The sequence below is a fragment of the Heptranchias perlo genome, chromosome 13 (genome assembly GCF_035084215.1).
Source record: "Heptranchias perlo isolate sHepPer1 chromosome 13, sHepPer1.hap1, whole genome shotgun sequence".
In the NCBI taxonomy this organism is placed as follows: Eukaryota; Metazoa; Chordata; class Chondrichthyes; order Hexanchiformes; family Hexanchidae; genus Heptranchias; species Heptranchias perlo.
In genome coordinates, this window is record NC_090337.1 from 9,466,402 (window position 1) to 9,482,424 (window position 16,023).

Sequence of the window (16,023 nt, forward strand, 5' to 3'; positions counted from 1 at the left end):
GGAGGTTGGAAGATGGGAGGCCGGCCAGGAGAGCTTTGGAATAGTCGAGTCTGGAGATGGTAAAGTCAATTTTGAGGGTTTCAGCAGCAGATGAGCTGAGGCGGGGGCGGAGAAGAGCGATGTTAGAGGTGGAAGGAGGCGGTCTTGGTGATGGTGACGAAGCTCAGCTCAGGGAAAGTAGGACAACCAAGGTTGTGAACAGCCTGAGACAGTGGCCCAGGAGTGGGATGGAATCGATGGTGAGGGAACGGAGTTTGTGGCGGAAATGAAGGTAGCAGTCGCATAATGTCCCTTGAATTCGTACTGAACGAGTAACGGTGTAATAACAGCTTGAGGAGTGGGGCGGGGTGGGGGGCGTGGAAGGTGACTAAAGGCACAGTCAAAGAAATAGGTCCACAGGAGGCTTTTGAAGGGTTGCGGGGTTGGGGGTTGCTACAAGGCAGGGGATTTGGGGAGAGCATTCCAGATTGCAGGAGCTGGATGGGAGGGGGGTCTGCTACCGATGGTGAAGTGGAGTGTTGTAGCCTGGAATTAGAAGAACTCTCCTGTCCTAACTCGCACCAAGTCCCATTCTCCCATCAACCCTGTTCTCGCTGGCCTACATTGGCACCCAGTCCGGCTATGCTTCGATTTTAAAATTCTCATCCTCATGTTCCAATCCCTCCATGGCCTCACTCCTCCCTATCTCTGTAACCTCCTCCAGTCCTACAACCCTCTGAGATCTCTGAGCTCCTTCAATTCAGGCCTCTCGTGCATTCCCGATTTTAATCGCACCACCATTGGCGACCGTGCCTTCAGCTGCCTAGGCAAAAGCTCTGGAATTCCCCCCCTAAACCTCTCCGCCTCTCCACCTCTCTCTCCTCCTTTAAGACGCTCCTTAAACCCTACCTCTTTGGCCAAGCTTTCGGTCACCTGTCCTAATATTTCTTTTAAGTGTCTCGGTGTCAAATTTTGTCTGATAACACTCCTGTGAAGCGCCTTTGGGAAGTTTTACTACGTAAAAGGCGCTATATAAATGCAAGTTGTTGTTGATGATGGGAACTGGGTTATTTGGCAGGAAAAGGCCGTACAACTAGGCCGGAGCGAGACCATGGGAGAATTTGTAAAGAAGGCTTTTAAAATATTCTTCAGTCAGTGCCAACACACTGGGAAATTTGGCCAGCCCCTGAGGAGATTCACCAAGGCTTTAGTATTACGTCCTCCTCTGAGAATCTGAGGCAGTCCCATCAGCCTGATTAAGAGGTATGCATGGAATGCCCGTAATCTGTAACACACTGCAGCTGTAAACAGCTTTGCAATGATTAGTAGGCACTCTACCAAGTGTTACTGCGTAGCCGTCACCCGTGGTGACTGTGATGGATGCGGGATCTCTTTGGAAACCGGAGGGGCGAATACTGCCCGCTCACTCCGCGTCCCCCTCCACCGCTAAAAATCCTGCTCGCTTTTTTCTTCTCTCACGGGGAGAAGCCACTCTGTCTACTCTCGTGGTGCGTCTACACTACTGCAGTAATTTCAGTAGAAATACGCCAGACTCGGGTGACATCTTCCACACTGGGAAGGGGGATAATCATAGAATCGTACAGCACAGGGTGGGGGGGGGCGGCCATTCGGCCCATCACACCTGTGCCAGCTCTTTGAAAGAGCTATCCGATTAGTCCCATTCTTTCCCCATAGCCCTGCAAATTTTCTCCCCCCCCCCCCCCCCCCCATCAAGTATTTATCCAATTCCCTTTTGAAAGTTATTATTGAGTCTGCTTCCACCGTCTCCTTTCAGGCAGTGGATTTCAGATCATTGAAACTTGCTGCTTAAAAAAATTTCTCCTCATCTCACCTTTCGCCAAATACCTTAAATCCTCTGGTTAACAACCTTTCTGGCAATGGAAACAGTTTGTCCTTGTATTCTCTATCAAAACCCATCATGATGTCGAACGCCTCTATTAAATCTCCCCTTAAACTTTTCTGTACTAAGGAGAACAATCCCAGCTTCTCCAGTCTCTCCGCAAAACTGAAGTCCCTCGTCCCTGGTACCGTTCTAGTAAATCTCCTCTGCACCCTTTCCAAGGTCTTGACATCCTTCCTAAAGTGTGGTGTCCAGAATTGGACATAATACTCCAGCTGAGGCCTAACCAGTGATTCATAAAGGTTTAACATAACTTCTTTGCTTTTGTACTCTATGCCTTTATTTATAAATCCAAGGATCTCATATGTTTTTTGTTTAAAACAGCCGTATCAACTTGTCCTGCCACCTGCAAAACTTTCTATACGCAAACCCCCAGGTCTGTCTATTCCTGCACACCCTTTAGCTAATAAGGGGGACCTGCTCCCAGATTATTTGGTATCATGAGTTATTTAGAGTTCAGTTGGTAAGCAAGAACTTGCATTTTTATATCACATCCTCAGGACATCTCAAATGCTTCACAGACAACGAACATAGGAGCAGGAGCAGGCCGTTCAGCCCTTCGAGTCTGTTCTGCCATTCAATTAGATCAAGGCTGAGCTGTACTTCAAGCCGGTTTACCAGCCTTTGCTTCATATCCCTTGAGAGCCTTACCTAATGAATTACTTTTGAAGTGCAGCCATTGTCATTAAGTGGACAGACACAGCAGCCAATTCATGCACAGCAAGATCCAACTTCCCTGACTCAAACAGCTGAGCAAACTAACTGGATTCATTCTGCATTCCAGGACCTGAACACATAACAACAACAACAGCTTGCATTTATATAGCGCCTTTAACTTAGTAAAATGTCCCAAGGTGCTTCACAGGAGCGATTATCAAACAAGATTTGACACCGAGCCAAATAGGGAGGTATTAGGACAGGTGACCAAAAGCTTGGTCAAAGAGGTAGGTTTTAAGGAGCGTCTTAAAGGAGGAGAGAGAGGTGGAGAAGCAGAGAGGTTTAGGGAGGGAATTCCAGAGCTTAGGCAGCTGAAGGTACAGCTGCCAATGGTGGAGCGATTAAAATCAGGGATGCGATAGAGGCCTGAATTGGAGGAGTGCAGAGATCTTGGAGGGTTCTAGGGATGGAGGAGGTTACAGAGATAGGGAGGGGCAAGGCCATGGAGGGATTTGAAAACATGGATGAGAATTTTAAAATCGAGGGGTTCCCGGACTGGGAGCCAATTGTAGGTCAACGAGCAGTATAATACTGAGGAAGTTTCACTTTGTTGGGAGTACCAACCTATGAATGAGATGTTAGACTGAGGTCTTGTCTGCCTGTTCACGTTGCTCTATTCGAAGGATAAGGATTTCTACCCGGATCTCAGCCCCTACAAGGCTCAGTGAGTACATGCACCATGTGCTATGGCCCTGGAAAGATTTCTCCCTATCTTCCAATGAGTCAGAAACAGAGCTGTAATCTTTCAATCCGGAAAATGGGGCCAGGCAGTGGGTAAGGAAGTAAAAGACACTCATCAGTAGAATCCAACCATGTAAGAGGAGCATTTACACAGAACCCAACAGAGTAAGAGGGTCAGTTCTACAAGGAATCCAACAAAGTAAGAAATGCATCGCCACAGAAACCAGCAATGTAAGAGAGAAAGCCACACACAGCCAACCAATAGGGGAGAGGCATCCACACAGAACCAACCAATGGGGGAGAGGCATCCACACAGAACCAACCAATGGGGGAGAGGCATCCGCACAGAACCAACCAATGGAAGAGAGGCAACCACTCAGAACCAACCAATGGAGGAGAGGCATCCACACAGAACCAACCAATGGGGGAGAGGCAGCCGCACAGAACCAACCAATGGAAGAGAGGCAGCCACACAGAACCAACCAATGGGGGAGAGGCAGCCACACAGACTCCAAAATCTTTGTTGATAACAGCAGTTCCATCATTGAGCCCAAACCAAGTTGCCATGAACAAGGTGTACTGGGCATGTGCCCCTCCTTTGCTGGAAAATTCAAGGCTGTCACCTCTCCCACTAGACTGAGATGCCACTGCAACCCAAGGACAGAGAGACACAGAGCTATTAGATACCAGGAAAACACATGACCAAAGCAAAACATAAAACTCATCCGGGAACTGTCGAATGATCCCTTTCCAGTTGCCCATGCCAACCTTGGGGGGGGTGGCGGGGGGGGGTCATGTTTGCTGTAGCTTTCTAAATGGCATCACCCATGTACAGACAGAACATAGAAATCTCCACGAATATTATACAGCAGACTTTGTATATTTATAATGAGGCCTCTTCAGGTCTGAATGGACCCCATCAGAAAGAGAATTGGTCTTCGGTGATAGTGCAAAATGGGCAATGGCGAATCAGCAGCCCATTTTACATCCCACTCGATTTTCTTTTCCAGTGAAGTCCCAAAGCACTTAAACTATAGCTTGCTTTCAAGTGTAGTTGTTACTTTTACCTAGGCAAACGTGGCAGCCATTTTACAACAACATGAGCCCGCAAACAGCAATGAAATTAATGACAAGTTAACCCACTGGTGCAATTTGGAGTCCTCCCCCCACTGCCCTTGTCTGAGTTTTGATTCACTTCAAATTTGGTTTGCCACACAGCCCTAATAAATGCAGAGCAACTCAAAAAGGACTTTTTGCTAACAGTTTTAACACAGAAACCCTCGATCGTAGTGTGCCTTAAATCAGAGCACTCCTCCCATATATGCTGTATCTGAAGGCAAAACATCTTCCAGGACAGAAGATGAAACTCCTTTGGGAGTGTCTCCCTTTAACAGCCCCATACAGCACATCAGCTCCAGTTACTGATAAAGATTAATGCAGGCCAAGGCTTCTGCTCTTGTTTTAAAACAAAAAAACGATCGAGGAGTCTCCCACATTCATTTGCATTTCCACCAGTATTAACAGCTGCACGTACAGCAGAATTAGGAGAGAATCTGTTAAACAGTTACCTTCTTTGCTGCCCTCATCTTGAACGGCGGTAGAACTGTCAGCAGGTCTATCTATCAAGGCAACTAGACAGTGCTCAGAAAATGCACGAGGATGGGCCAGCTGTCTAGTCTCTCTTTCACGTGTCCCTCTCCTCCTCGCTCTGTCTCTCTCTCTCTCTCTCTCTCTCGCTCTCTAAATTCCAGTTCACAAAACACACAGAGCCTCGAACACACCGACTCCATCTGAAGCACGGTTTCCGTCTATCTCTCGATCAGAGACGGTGCGAAGAAAAGAGACTAACCATTCAACTTTCAAGTTATCTCCCGAATCCTGGGCCAGCTGAATATCAATGCAATTTTTCTTTATTTAAAACACTAATCTCACTTTCCTGCTTGTTTTCCAGCCCTAGCGCCTGCCAAAAATTTCCAGGCTGTTCTGAGAGGAGAAAGAGCACAATGTGCTAGAGCCTTCTCGGTTGTCTATTCTTTTATTCCATTAGCATTTTATTGCCGTTTGTAAACTGGTGGATCTATTTCTTTATCTGCCGTTTACACAGTCTCCTGATTAACAGGTTTTGTGAAGATTTTGAAGTATCACAAGTCCCTCGTTCCAGTCAGTTCTTGCTTGATTTCTTTGTTTCACTTTTTGCCATGGAGCGATCTTCGATTTCTCACATCTCGTTCCCTCCATGTTGCTGTGGCTACCTTAATGCCCGCTAACATATGGCTGCCTGGTTCACAGCCAGGTCTACAACAACAATTTGCATTTATATAACGTCTTTAACGTCGTAAAATGTCCCAAGGTCTAGGCATGCACAAGGTTTAAGGGGTTTGGGGCAGTCCCAACATTCTTCCCCCCCCCCCCCCCCCCCCCCTTCCCCAACCTTTTGGGATATCCATTCCTTTTCTATCATTTTACCATGAAGAGAATTCCAATTTCCTGTCCTCCTGCTCTGATAGTGCTGATTCTGGCTGGTATCAGTTCCACAGTTGCCGATATCCTTCCCAGTACCTCATTGAAATGTTCGTTTTTCAATTCTCAGCCTATTCCTCAATGCATCTTGTAGCTAGTACACATTGCTGTGTTTGCCTACATATTGTTAAACCGTGGCTCAGAGCTAGAAGGTCGTGGGCTTAAGCCTCATTCCGGACATTTGAGCACAAAGTCTAGGCTGACACTTCAGTGCCAGTACTGAGGGAGCACGGCACTGTCAGAGGTGCCGTCTTTCGGATGAGACATTAGACCGACGGCTGCCCCCTCAGGTGGACGTAAAAGATTCCGCGGCAATATTACGAAGAGGAGCAGGGGAATTCACCCCTGTATCCTGGCCAATATTTATCCCTCAACCAACATCACTAAAACAGATTATTTGGTCATTACTTCATTGCTGTTTGTGGGATCTTGCTGTGTGCAAATTGGTTGCTGCGTTTCCTACATTACAACAGTGACTACAATTCAAAAGTACTTCATTGGCCGTAAAGCACTTTGGGATGTCCTGAGGATTGTGAAAGGCGCTATATAAATGCAAGTTTTTCGTTCTTTATAATAATTGTTGCTATATAAATGTTACGGAATGGTGCAAATTCTCTCTTTTCTTTCCTAGCCCAGAGGCACTGAAGCCAATTACCGACCACCATTCGGGCTAAAATCAGTCAACTCAGCACAGACCAGGACTCAAACCTAACGTTGAATTACACAGAATGTACAGCACAGAAACAGGCCTTTCGGCCCAACAGGTCGAGGCCGGTGTTTATGATCTACACGAGCCTCCTCCCTTCCTACTTCATCTAACCCTATCAGCGTATCCTTCTATTCCTTTCTCCCTCATGTGTTTATCTAGCTTCCCCTTAAATGCATCTTTGCTAATCACCTCAGCCATTCCTTGTAGAATCATAGAAGTTTACAACATGGAAACAGACCCTTCGGCCCAACATGTCCATGTCGCCCAGTTTATACCACTAAGCTAGACCCAATTGCCTGCACTTGGCCCATATCCCTCGATACCCATCTTACCCATGTAACTGTCCAAATGCTTTTTAAAAGACAAAATTGTACCCGCCTCTACTACTGCCTCTGGCAGCTCGTTCCAGACACTCACCACCCTTTGAGTGAAAAAATTGCCCCTCTGGACCCTTTTGTATCTCTCCCCTCTCTGGGTAAAGAAGTTTCTCCTGAATTCCCTATTGGATTTATTAGTGACTATCTTATATTTATGGCTCCTAATTCTGGTCTCTCCCACAAGTGGAAACATATTATCTATGTTTACCCTATTAAAACCTTTCATAATCTTAAAGACCTCCATCAGGTCACCCCTCAGTCTTCTCTTTCCTTGAGAAAAGAGCCCCAGCCTGCTCTTCTGGTAGGTATAACCTCTCAGTTCTGGCATCATCCTAGTTAATCCTTTTTGCACCTTTACCAGTGCCGCTATATCCTTTTGACCAGAACTGTTCACAGTACTCCAAGTGTGGTCTAACCAAGGTTCTATACAAGTTTAACATATCTTCCTTGCTTTTCAATTCTAACCATCTAAAAATGAACCTCAGTGCTTGGTTTGCCTTTTTTATGGCCTTATTAATCTGCTTTGCTACTTTTAGTGATTTGTGTATCTGTACCCCCAGATCCCTCTGCTCCTCTGCCCATTTAGACTCTTATTATCCAAGCAGTATGTGGTGCCCTTATTTTTCCTACCAAAATGTACTACCTCACACTTATCTATGTTAAAATTCATTTGCCAATTACACGCCCATTCTTCAAGTTTATTAATGTTTTCCTGTGTTTTGTCACAGTCCTACTCGGTATTAACTACACCCTCCAATTTGGTGTCGTCTGCAAATTTTGAAATTGTACTTCAGAGTCCAAATCGTTTATATAAATAGTGAACAACAGTGGTCCCAGCACCGATCCTTGTGGAACGCCACTTCCCACCTTTTGCCAGTCTGAGTAACTACCTTTAACCCCGACTCTCCGTTTTCTGTCATGTAGCCAGCTTGCTGTCCATTCTGCTTCTTGTCTCCTGAATCCACATGCTCTGACCTTCGTCATGAGTCTACTATACGGTAACTTATCCACTGCATTACCCTTGCCTACTTCAAAGAATTCAATAAGGCTGGTCAAGCATGACCTTCCCTTTTGAAATCCGTGCTGACTATTCTTCATTATATTTTTGGTTTCTAGACGTTTTTCTATTACATCTTTGAGTAAGGGATTCATTATTTTTCCTACCTATATGACTCAGTTGCATCAGTGGCCTCCAGCACTTTGTCCAAGTGCATTCACACACTGAGCCACTGGGGTACATGGTGTGCCCATGGCTTTCATAGATGGCTTTCGTTAGTGCTATGAATGCTGGGATAGCTCTACCACCATAACAAAAGAAGGCAACATAAATACTTGCAGGTCTTTCAACACAAAACCACCAAGCCGGGATTACCAGTATAGCGGAGCTGTGAGACTGCGGTCCTCGGGCAGGAATGAGAGATATTTTTGGATACTGGGGAGTTAGTTGGCCTGGTGGCACTGATGCATTTTGGATTCACACCTTGCCAAGCTTCAGGATGCAGGGAAATTGAGAAGCAATCGTGGACATTCAGCAGCCTTGTAGATAGCGTATTTTGGAACATTTCCAGGAACATTCAATACTGGGGACGTTAACAGGTTGAGTCAATAAAAACAACATAGAATACAAAAGGCAGGAAGTGGATAGTGAAAGGCGGCAGATTTACATCAAAGGGGATGAACCGGTGATTCGCAGTGGCATGCCATGAATAATTTAGTCAAGAATGGAAACAGATGAAGCAAAAGGCAACAACAGGTCTTCAATGGTAGTGACCAAGTCCCTCAAACATTGCTGCTCAAGTCCACTAAATAACATCCGAATCCTACATCTAACAACAGGCTTGGTTTCCTTGAAAGAATGAACTTGCATTTATATAATGCCTTTCACGTCCTCAGGATGCCCCAAAGCGTCTGATCTCCGCCATGCCCTGCAAATTCCCTTTTATGTCCATCTACACGTGCCACCCCATTAATACTTCTCTCCTTATCCCCTCTCTCTGCCTCTTCTCTCCTCTCTTCTCCATCCTGTCACATGGCCATGCCGCCATTTATTTCTTCCTTCTCAGGTACCTTGTGCCCCCGACCACCACCACACCACCCCCCACCCCCCACCGCCTCCCCAAGCCCTACCCTGACCCATCACTTATTCTCTGCTTTCCTGTATTCCTATTCTCCGGCCGCTGTCCCAGGCTCTCTTGGCATTCTCCGAAGGGTCCACTGCAGCATCTGTCCTTACAGAGAGGAACCCCCACCTGCCCTATCCTCCTCTCTCACTGAGTAGTCACCGCTGTAACGTAGGAGACGCAGCAGCCAATTTACACACAGCAAGGTGCCACAAACAGCAATGAGATAATGGCCAGATGACTTGTTTATGGTGATGTTGGTTGAGGGTCATACTGCTCTCACCCTGGCCGGTTTGTTCAAGACTTTTGAAGTATGACCTTACAGCAAAAATGCACTTGTGCACATAATCGGGCCAATCCTTAATTTTCAGACACAGCACACGAACGGGTGCGATACTTAAACATCACAAGAAAGGCTTCGGGTGACCCAGATTCAATTTGAACCATTTTCTCTTCTTCTCTTACCTCAGAAAGCTGGCTCCAGGATGATCGGATCGGCTTGAACTCCACGATAATCCGCTCATCCGACTTCTGCCCCTCGGCCTGCACGTTCTGATCAGAATCCTCATCCGAATCCCCATTATTCAGGGTCAGAGCCTTTTCCTTGTAGTTCTGATAAAGAACCGCGTTTTCTAAAATAAAATAAACAACATTTTGAAAATAGAAAGAACTTGCATTTATATAGCGCCTTTCACGACCTCAGGACGTTCCAAAGCGCTTTACAGCCGATGAAGTACTTTTTGAAGTGTAGTTGCTGATGTAATGTAGGGAAACATGGCAGCCAAATTACACACAGCAAGATCCCACGTGATAAATGACGGGTAATCTGTTTTTAGCGATCTTGTTTGAGGGATAAATATTGGCCAGGTCACCAGAAAGAACTCCCTTGCTCTCTTCAAAATAGTGGCATGGGATCTTTTACATCCACCTGAGAGGGCAGACGGGACCTCGGTTTAACATCTCATCTGAAAGACGGCACAGCACTTCCTCAGTACTGCACAGAGAATGTCAGCCTAGGTTTTGGAGCTCAAGTCTCAGGGATTATGAACCCACAACCTTCTGACTCTGGAGAGTGCTACCGACTGAGCCACGGCTGACACAAAATAGTGCCATTCTTCCTCCCTCTCCCTGTGGGGACCCTCCAAAATTCTGCTAGAGAGAAGAAATTATTCTTCCTACTAAGGTAATGTATAGCCTCGGGAATTACTGTTGCTGTTCCCTGGCTTAATGGCCTGGAACGCTTGTGTGACATTTCCTCTGTCTGCTAGCTCTGTGGAGGCATTAACTCACTTAAAGTAAAAGGTTTAGCGTCATGGAAACGCATGAGCTTTTCCTTCGTTATAGGGTTGCCAACTCTAGTCGAATGTATTCCTGGAGGTGTCATCACATGATCCCCTGCCTCCAACTGCCCCGCCCCCACACGCCCGCCATTGGCCGCCCGACATGTCCCTCCTCACAGCGCACCGCCTTCCCACGGCCAATCGGAAAGCGAAAAGACTCTTTGTTACCCAATTGGATGAATCTTGGCTGCCAATCAAACAGGCTTTTTTTTCCTCATCGCCAATATTTTTTATAACTAATAAACAGAAGTGTTCAAAGAAAATTTAAAAAACACATTTTTTTTTAAATCCCCAGTGATTTTCTTCTAGGGTTTTGCTCACAGCAGTGTTGTTTATGGGAGGTGGGCAGCACTAGCATTTATTGCCCATCCCTAATTGCCCTTAGAGACAGTGATGTGAGCCACCACCTTGAACAACTGAATGGCTTGTTAGGCCATTTCAGAATCAATCACATTGATGTGGGTCTGGAATCATATATAGGCCAGAAGGTTTTCTTTCTCTAAAAGGGATTAGTGAACCAGATAGGTTTTTTTTAATAACAATCCAGTAGTTTCATAGCCACCATTACTGATGCTAGTTTTTTTTGTTCCAGATTTTTATTTAATCAATTGAATTTAAATTCCCTAACTACCATAGTAGGATTTGAACTCATGACTCTAAGATTATTAGTCCAATAACATAACCACTATGCTACCAGTGTCCTGGAGAATACACTTAAATTCCCAGAGACTCCCAGAAACAGTGGATGGTTTGTGGACCAGCCCCATCAGGGGCTACAAGGATAGATACAGAGATGATCAAATATTCCATAGGATATGACGGTTTCTGCAGTGTTGGGATGGTGAAAGAAAGGGGCAATGGGGACTGAGGCCCAAACTTGAATAGTAAGGATGCGAGGATGGCTGAACATTCCAGGATTTTATTTGATAATCTTTTCAGGAGACATTTTCCACAGGAAAACTGAATGGATGGGGTAAAAGTCCATAATAGGGTAGAACATAGAAGGCTATTCAGCCCCTCGAACCCATTCAATTAGATCATGGCTGATCTGTACCTCATACATATGGTGTAGAAGAAGTGGGCTTGGAGGGCCAAATGCCTTCTCTTAATTCCATGCTTTCTTATGTTGTCCATGGTGACATAGCTCGGATCAGGAGCTCAGCAGGCAGAGGAGCAAAGGTTAATGCTCTCGGTCACCAAGGCATTGGGAAGTGAGCACAAGGGATTGCAGAGAGCCCACAACAACCTTGTTAATTCCTGCCTTGAATTAATTTTTTCTATATTTTAAAAAATGCTTTTTTAACAGCCTTTTCAACTTGTCCTGCCACCTTCAAAGATTTGTGTACATACACGCCCAGGTCTCTCTGCTCCTGCACCCCATTTAAAATTATACCATTTAGTTTATATTGCCTCCCCTCACTCTTTCTACCCTGGTATAGCCGTTTGGACAAGGTACCAGAAACCAGAAACCATGCTCTTGAGGTGAAAAAACAAACTCAATGGCTTCTTTTTCATGAGTGCTTCTCCCATGTCTTAGAGAAGATTTACTACAATGGCACCAGGGACGAGGGACTTCAGTTACGTGGAGACACTAGAGGAGCTGGGGTTGTTCTCCTTACAGCAGAGAAGGTTAAGGGGAGATTTAATAGAGGTGTTCAAAATTATGAAACAGTACTTCAAAAGGGAATTGGATACATATTTGAAAAGGAAAAAATTTGCAGGGCCGTGGGCAAAGCCCGGGCGAGTGGGACTAAATGAATAGCTCTTTCAAAGAGCCAGCACAGGCACAATGGGCCGAATGGCCTCCTTCTGTGCTGTGTATGTTAGGCAGCAACAGTAAACAGTGTGAATCATCATCTAGTGACAAAGGGTTGTGTTCTCAGTAAGAGGAAGCTCTTCACTTTAAAACCTGCACTGCTGAAATGATAAGAAATGAATTGGTGCTAGGAACCAATATTGGAGGTGTGCCCAATATAATACATCTCAATTACATGGATCATTGCCGTTCTCTTTAAAGCAGAAGGTAACTCTCGAGAGAAGAACATGGAGTACCCAACTCCTGGACATGACCCAGGTCGCCATTACTTAAGAGTAATTTATTTCCTAAGTATTGCCTTTCACAGGAGTCCTTCCAGGAGAGCTGGACTTCTCTTTTCAAAAGTTACTCCCTCCAAAATAATTGCCTGGCAAAACTTCCTTTTTGCTCGGGAAGGAAGATGAGGCGCAACAGTCATACGTCAGTGTTATCATAATCTCGTCATGCTCAAGTGAGGCGAGGATGTATTTTGATATGATGCCATTCAGTTTCTTCTGGCAACGCACTGCTAAAGGTACTCAGGTAAACTTCCCTCTGTGTGTTATTCCAAATCAATTGTCAATCCCACTGAAACACCCTTTATACAAACACATGAACTGTAGGAACAGGAATAGGCCATTCAGCCCCTCGAGCCTGTTCCGCCATTCAATTAGATATGGCCGATTTGCACCTCAATTCCAGTTGCCCGGTTTTGCTCCATATCCCTAATACCCTTAAACAAAAATCTATCGATCTCAGTTTTAAATGTTTCACTTGACCCCCACGTCTACAGCGTTTTGAGGGAGAGTGTTCCAGATTTCCACTGCCCTTTGTGTGAAGAAGTGTTTCCTGACATGACCCCTGAACGGCCCAGCTCTAATTTCAAAGGTTTTGCCCCATTTGTTCTGAACTCCTCCCACCAGAGGAAAAAAAAAGAGTTTCTCTCTATCTACCCGATCAAATCCTTTAATCGTCTTAAACGCCGCATTTAGATTAGCAGCGCCACCGGAGGGACCCCCTTTGGCGTTGCTCGCAGCGAGTGGATGGAGACAGCGGGGGGAGGGGAGGGGGGCGCAATTATCAACTGGGACCCCTCGAGTGGTCCTGTGGTGGAGCTAATCGCCCCCCGCCAACCCCACCCCGGGCCTACTTTTAGGACTCGTCTAATATTTATCCCGTTGAAATCAATGGAAATGAAAATCAGAGAAGTTCTGTAAACAGGCGGGTGATCCTTATCCCTCAGATTACTGCCCAGGCGGTAAAGCTGAAAATTCTCCCCCGTGCCACTGGGATTTGGAAAGAGTTTTGTGCAACGTGTCCAGGGACGGTACATAAGAATTTACATTTGTATAGCACATTAACACATCCCCAAATCATTTCCTGCTGGTTTTTCTTGTTTTTCCTGCTTTTATTTCAATGCTTCTACTCCAATGATTTCCTTCAGTCGTGCAGTCACTTTTGTTATGTAAGCAAATAAACCAATGACCAGTTATCACGGAATCTTACAGCACAGAAGGAGGCCATTCGGCCCATCGTGCCTGTGCCCGGTCTTTGAAAGAGCTGTCCAATTAGTCCCACTCCCCTGCTCTTTCCCCAAAGCCTTGCAAATTTCTTCTTTCCAAGTATTTATCCAATTCCTTTTTGAAAGTTACTATTGAATCTGCTTCCACCGCCCTTTCAGGCAGCGAATTCCAGATCATAACAACTCGCTGTATACATTTTTAAAATTGTTAATTAGTTACTCATTTGTTTTTTTTTTACATAGGGAAAAATGGGAGGGAGAAATGTTGTCCAGCACTTGGGGAGGACCCTCTATTCATATTTATTTACTAAATTCATTCCCGGGATGTGGGCATCGCTGGCAAGGCTGGCATTTATTGCCCATCCCTAGGTGACCTGAGAAGGTGGTGGGCGGGGGGGCCTTCTTTATTGACCCACTGCAACACCTGGTCAAGCAGATGGGGACCTGCATTTAACGTTTAATCCAAAGGGTGGCATCTCCAGCAATACAACAGCCCCTCGATACCACACTGAAGTGACCAGCCTAGAATATTTGCTCAAGTCTCGGGAGTGGGGCTTGGACCCACGACGTGCTGACTCAGAGGTGTGAGTGTAACTACTGAGACGTGGTTGACACCTTCTAGAATTGCTGACCACCAATTACTCAGCAGATTTGGATTTCCCCCCCCCCCCCGCCCAACTCTCCACTTTATTTGTCTGTTTGGGAATATTGCCAAACAAACAAGTAAATAGCCCATCAGAAAAGCGTGACTGTTTTTTTCCTGCTACATGGGTCTGTGAAAGATCAACTATAATCTAAGTGATTCAGCTGTCTAGGTCCTAAGCATTGGAATTCCCTCCCTAAACCTCTCCACCTCTTCCTCCTCCTTTAAGACGCTCCTTAAAACCTACCTCTTTGGCCAAGCTTTTGGTCACCTGTCCTAATATCTCCTTATGTGGCTCGGTGTCAAATTTTGTTTGATAATCGCTCCTGTGAAGCGCCTTGGGACGTTTTACTACGTTAAAGGCGCTATATAAATGCAAGTTGTTTCTTGTTGAATGGCGCAACAGCCTTGATGGGCTGAGTGGCCTACTCCTGTTCCTATTTACAGACACATTTAAAGAATGATGTGCACTATAAGCACGATTTTTAACATCCTAGCAAATGTCCCATGACCTTTTCTCACCTTGAGTCACAGATCATGCCATTGCAAATGGGAGGTGGGTGTCGGGCTGGGGAATTGTGGGAGGGGTGCACACCTATAGTGAAAGCTTCTGGAAAGAAGTCTGTAAGAGATCTCCCAGAGACACTGTATTAATTTTGATTGGTTCCTGTTAAATAAATAGTAAGCTCCTTACCCGCTGTATTTTGGTAAATAAATAACTTTGTTCCCTTCACATATGTTAATAAATCACTACATGCAATAGAGAGCAATTCCTTATCTTTACTATCCATCCATTTAGGGGCGTGGGTTTTTATAGTGAGGGCCAAAAACGTGTACAATTTAGCAAAAGATTAGTCTAAAATTTGCATCCTTCCTTCTTCACCAAATGTTACTTCGACAATACTCAAGTTACCCAACTTTAATAATTGTTTTAATTCAGGAATTTCGTACAAGGCCACTGCTCAGGCAGTATCTGTGAGGTACATCCTGAGGTGAATTAAATCCTAGGTACATCCTGAGGTCAATTAGACAGGTACATCCTGAGGTCAAATAGACCATAGCTAATTCATAGGTGCGCCCTGAGGTCAATTAGACATTAGCTAATTGGTAGGTACATCCTTAGCTAATTGGTAGCTACATTCTGAGGTCAATTAGACCTTAGCTAATTAGTAGGTACATCCTGAGGTCAATTAGACCTTAGCTACACCCACCGTTTTATTTAAGAGCAGGGGGCGTTTATGATGTGGGGGTAAGTTAATGTACAGGGGGAGGGGAGGCGGTTTGATGTTGGGCTGGAGAACCTTTGTCAGAACACAGCCCTAGTTGGGGGGGGGTCTGAGCAAGTGGCATTTTGTCCTCTTCTCGGGACCGGTGGGTCCACTGTGTTTTTTCTTGCATTTTGTGTTTTTATTTCTGATCTACGTTTGCACCGTGCCCCTTTTCCCCCCTCTTTCTCCACATCTCCCTACTTTCTCACCCTTTTTTTGTTGCTTGTGTGGACCTCTCCTGTGTCTTTTCACCCTCCATTATTTAGACATTCTTTGTCCCTTCTACGTAACGCGATCACCTCACGGAAGATCTTTTACATCAACAGAAGACTAGTTTCTATAAAGGAATTTTCAGGTCAATTAACCCATGAACTCCCTTCTCTGTGACTGGTGTATCTTTTAATTCTTTCCCCTCTTCTTCCCCAACCCCC

General features: G+C 45.4%; 1 protein-coding gene across 3 annotated transcripts in view; it reads right to left on the reverse strand.

Annotated features, from left to right (window-relative positions):
• The window catches only part of LOC137331265 (rho guanine nucleotide exchange factor 26-like), a 139,157-nt gene that overhangs the window by 102,545 nt on the left and 20,589 nt on the right, over window positions 1-16,023 (reverse strand). For all 3 annotated transcript variants that reach the window (XM_067994924.1, XM_067994923.1, XM_067994926.1), the window contains exon 4: window positions 9,490-9,656. In XM_067994924.1, coding sequence (XP_067851025.1) covers window positions 9,490-9,656 — 167 coding nt within the window. The remainder of the gene's footprint in view (window positions 1-9,489; window positions 9,657-16,023) is intronic.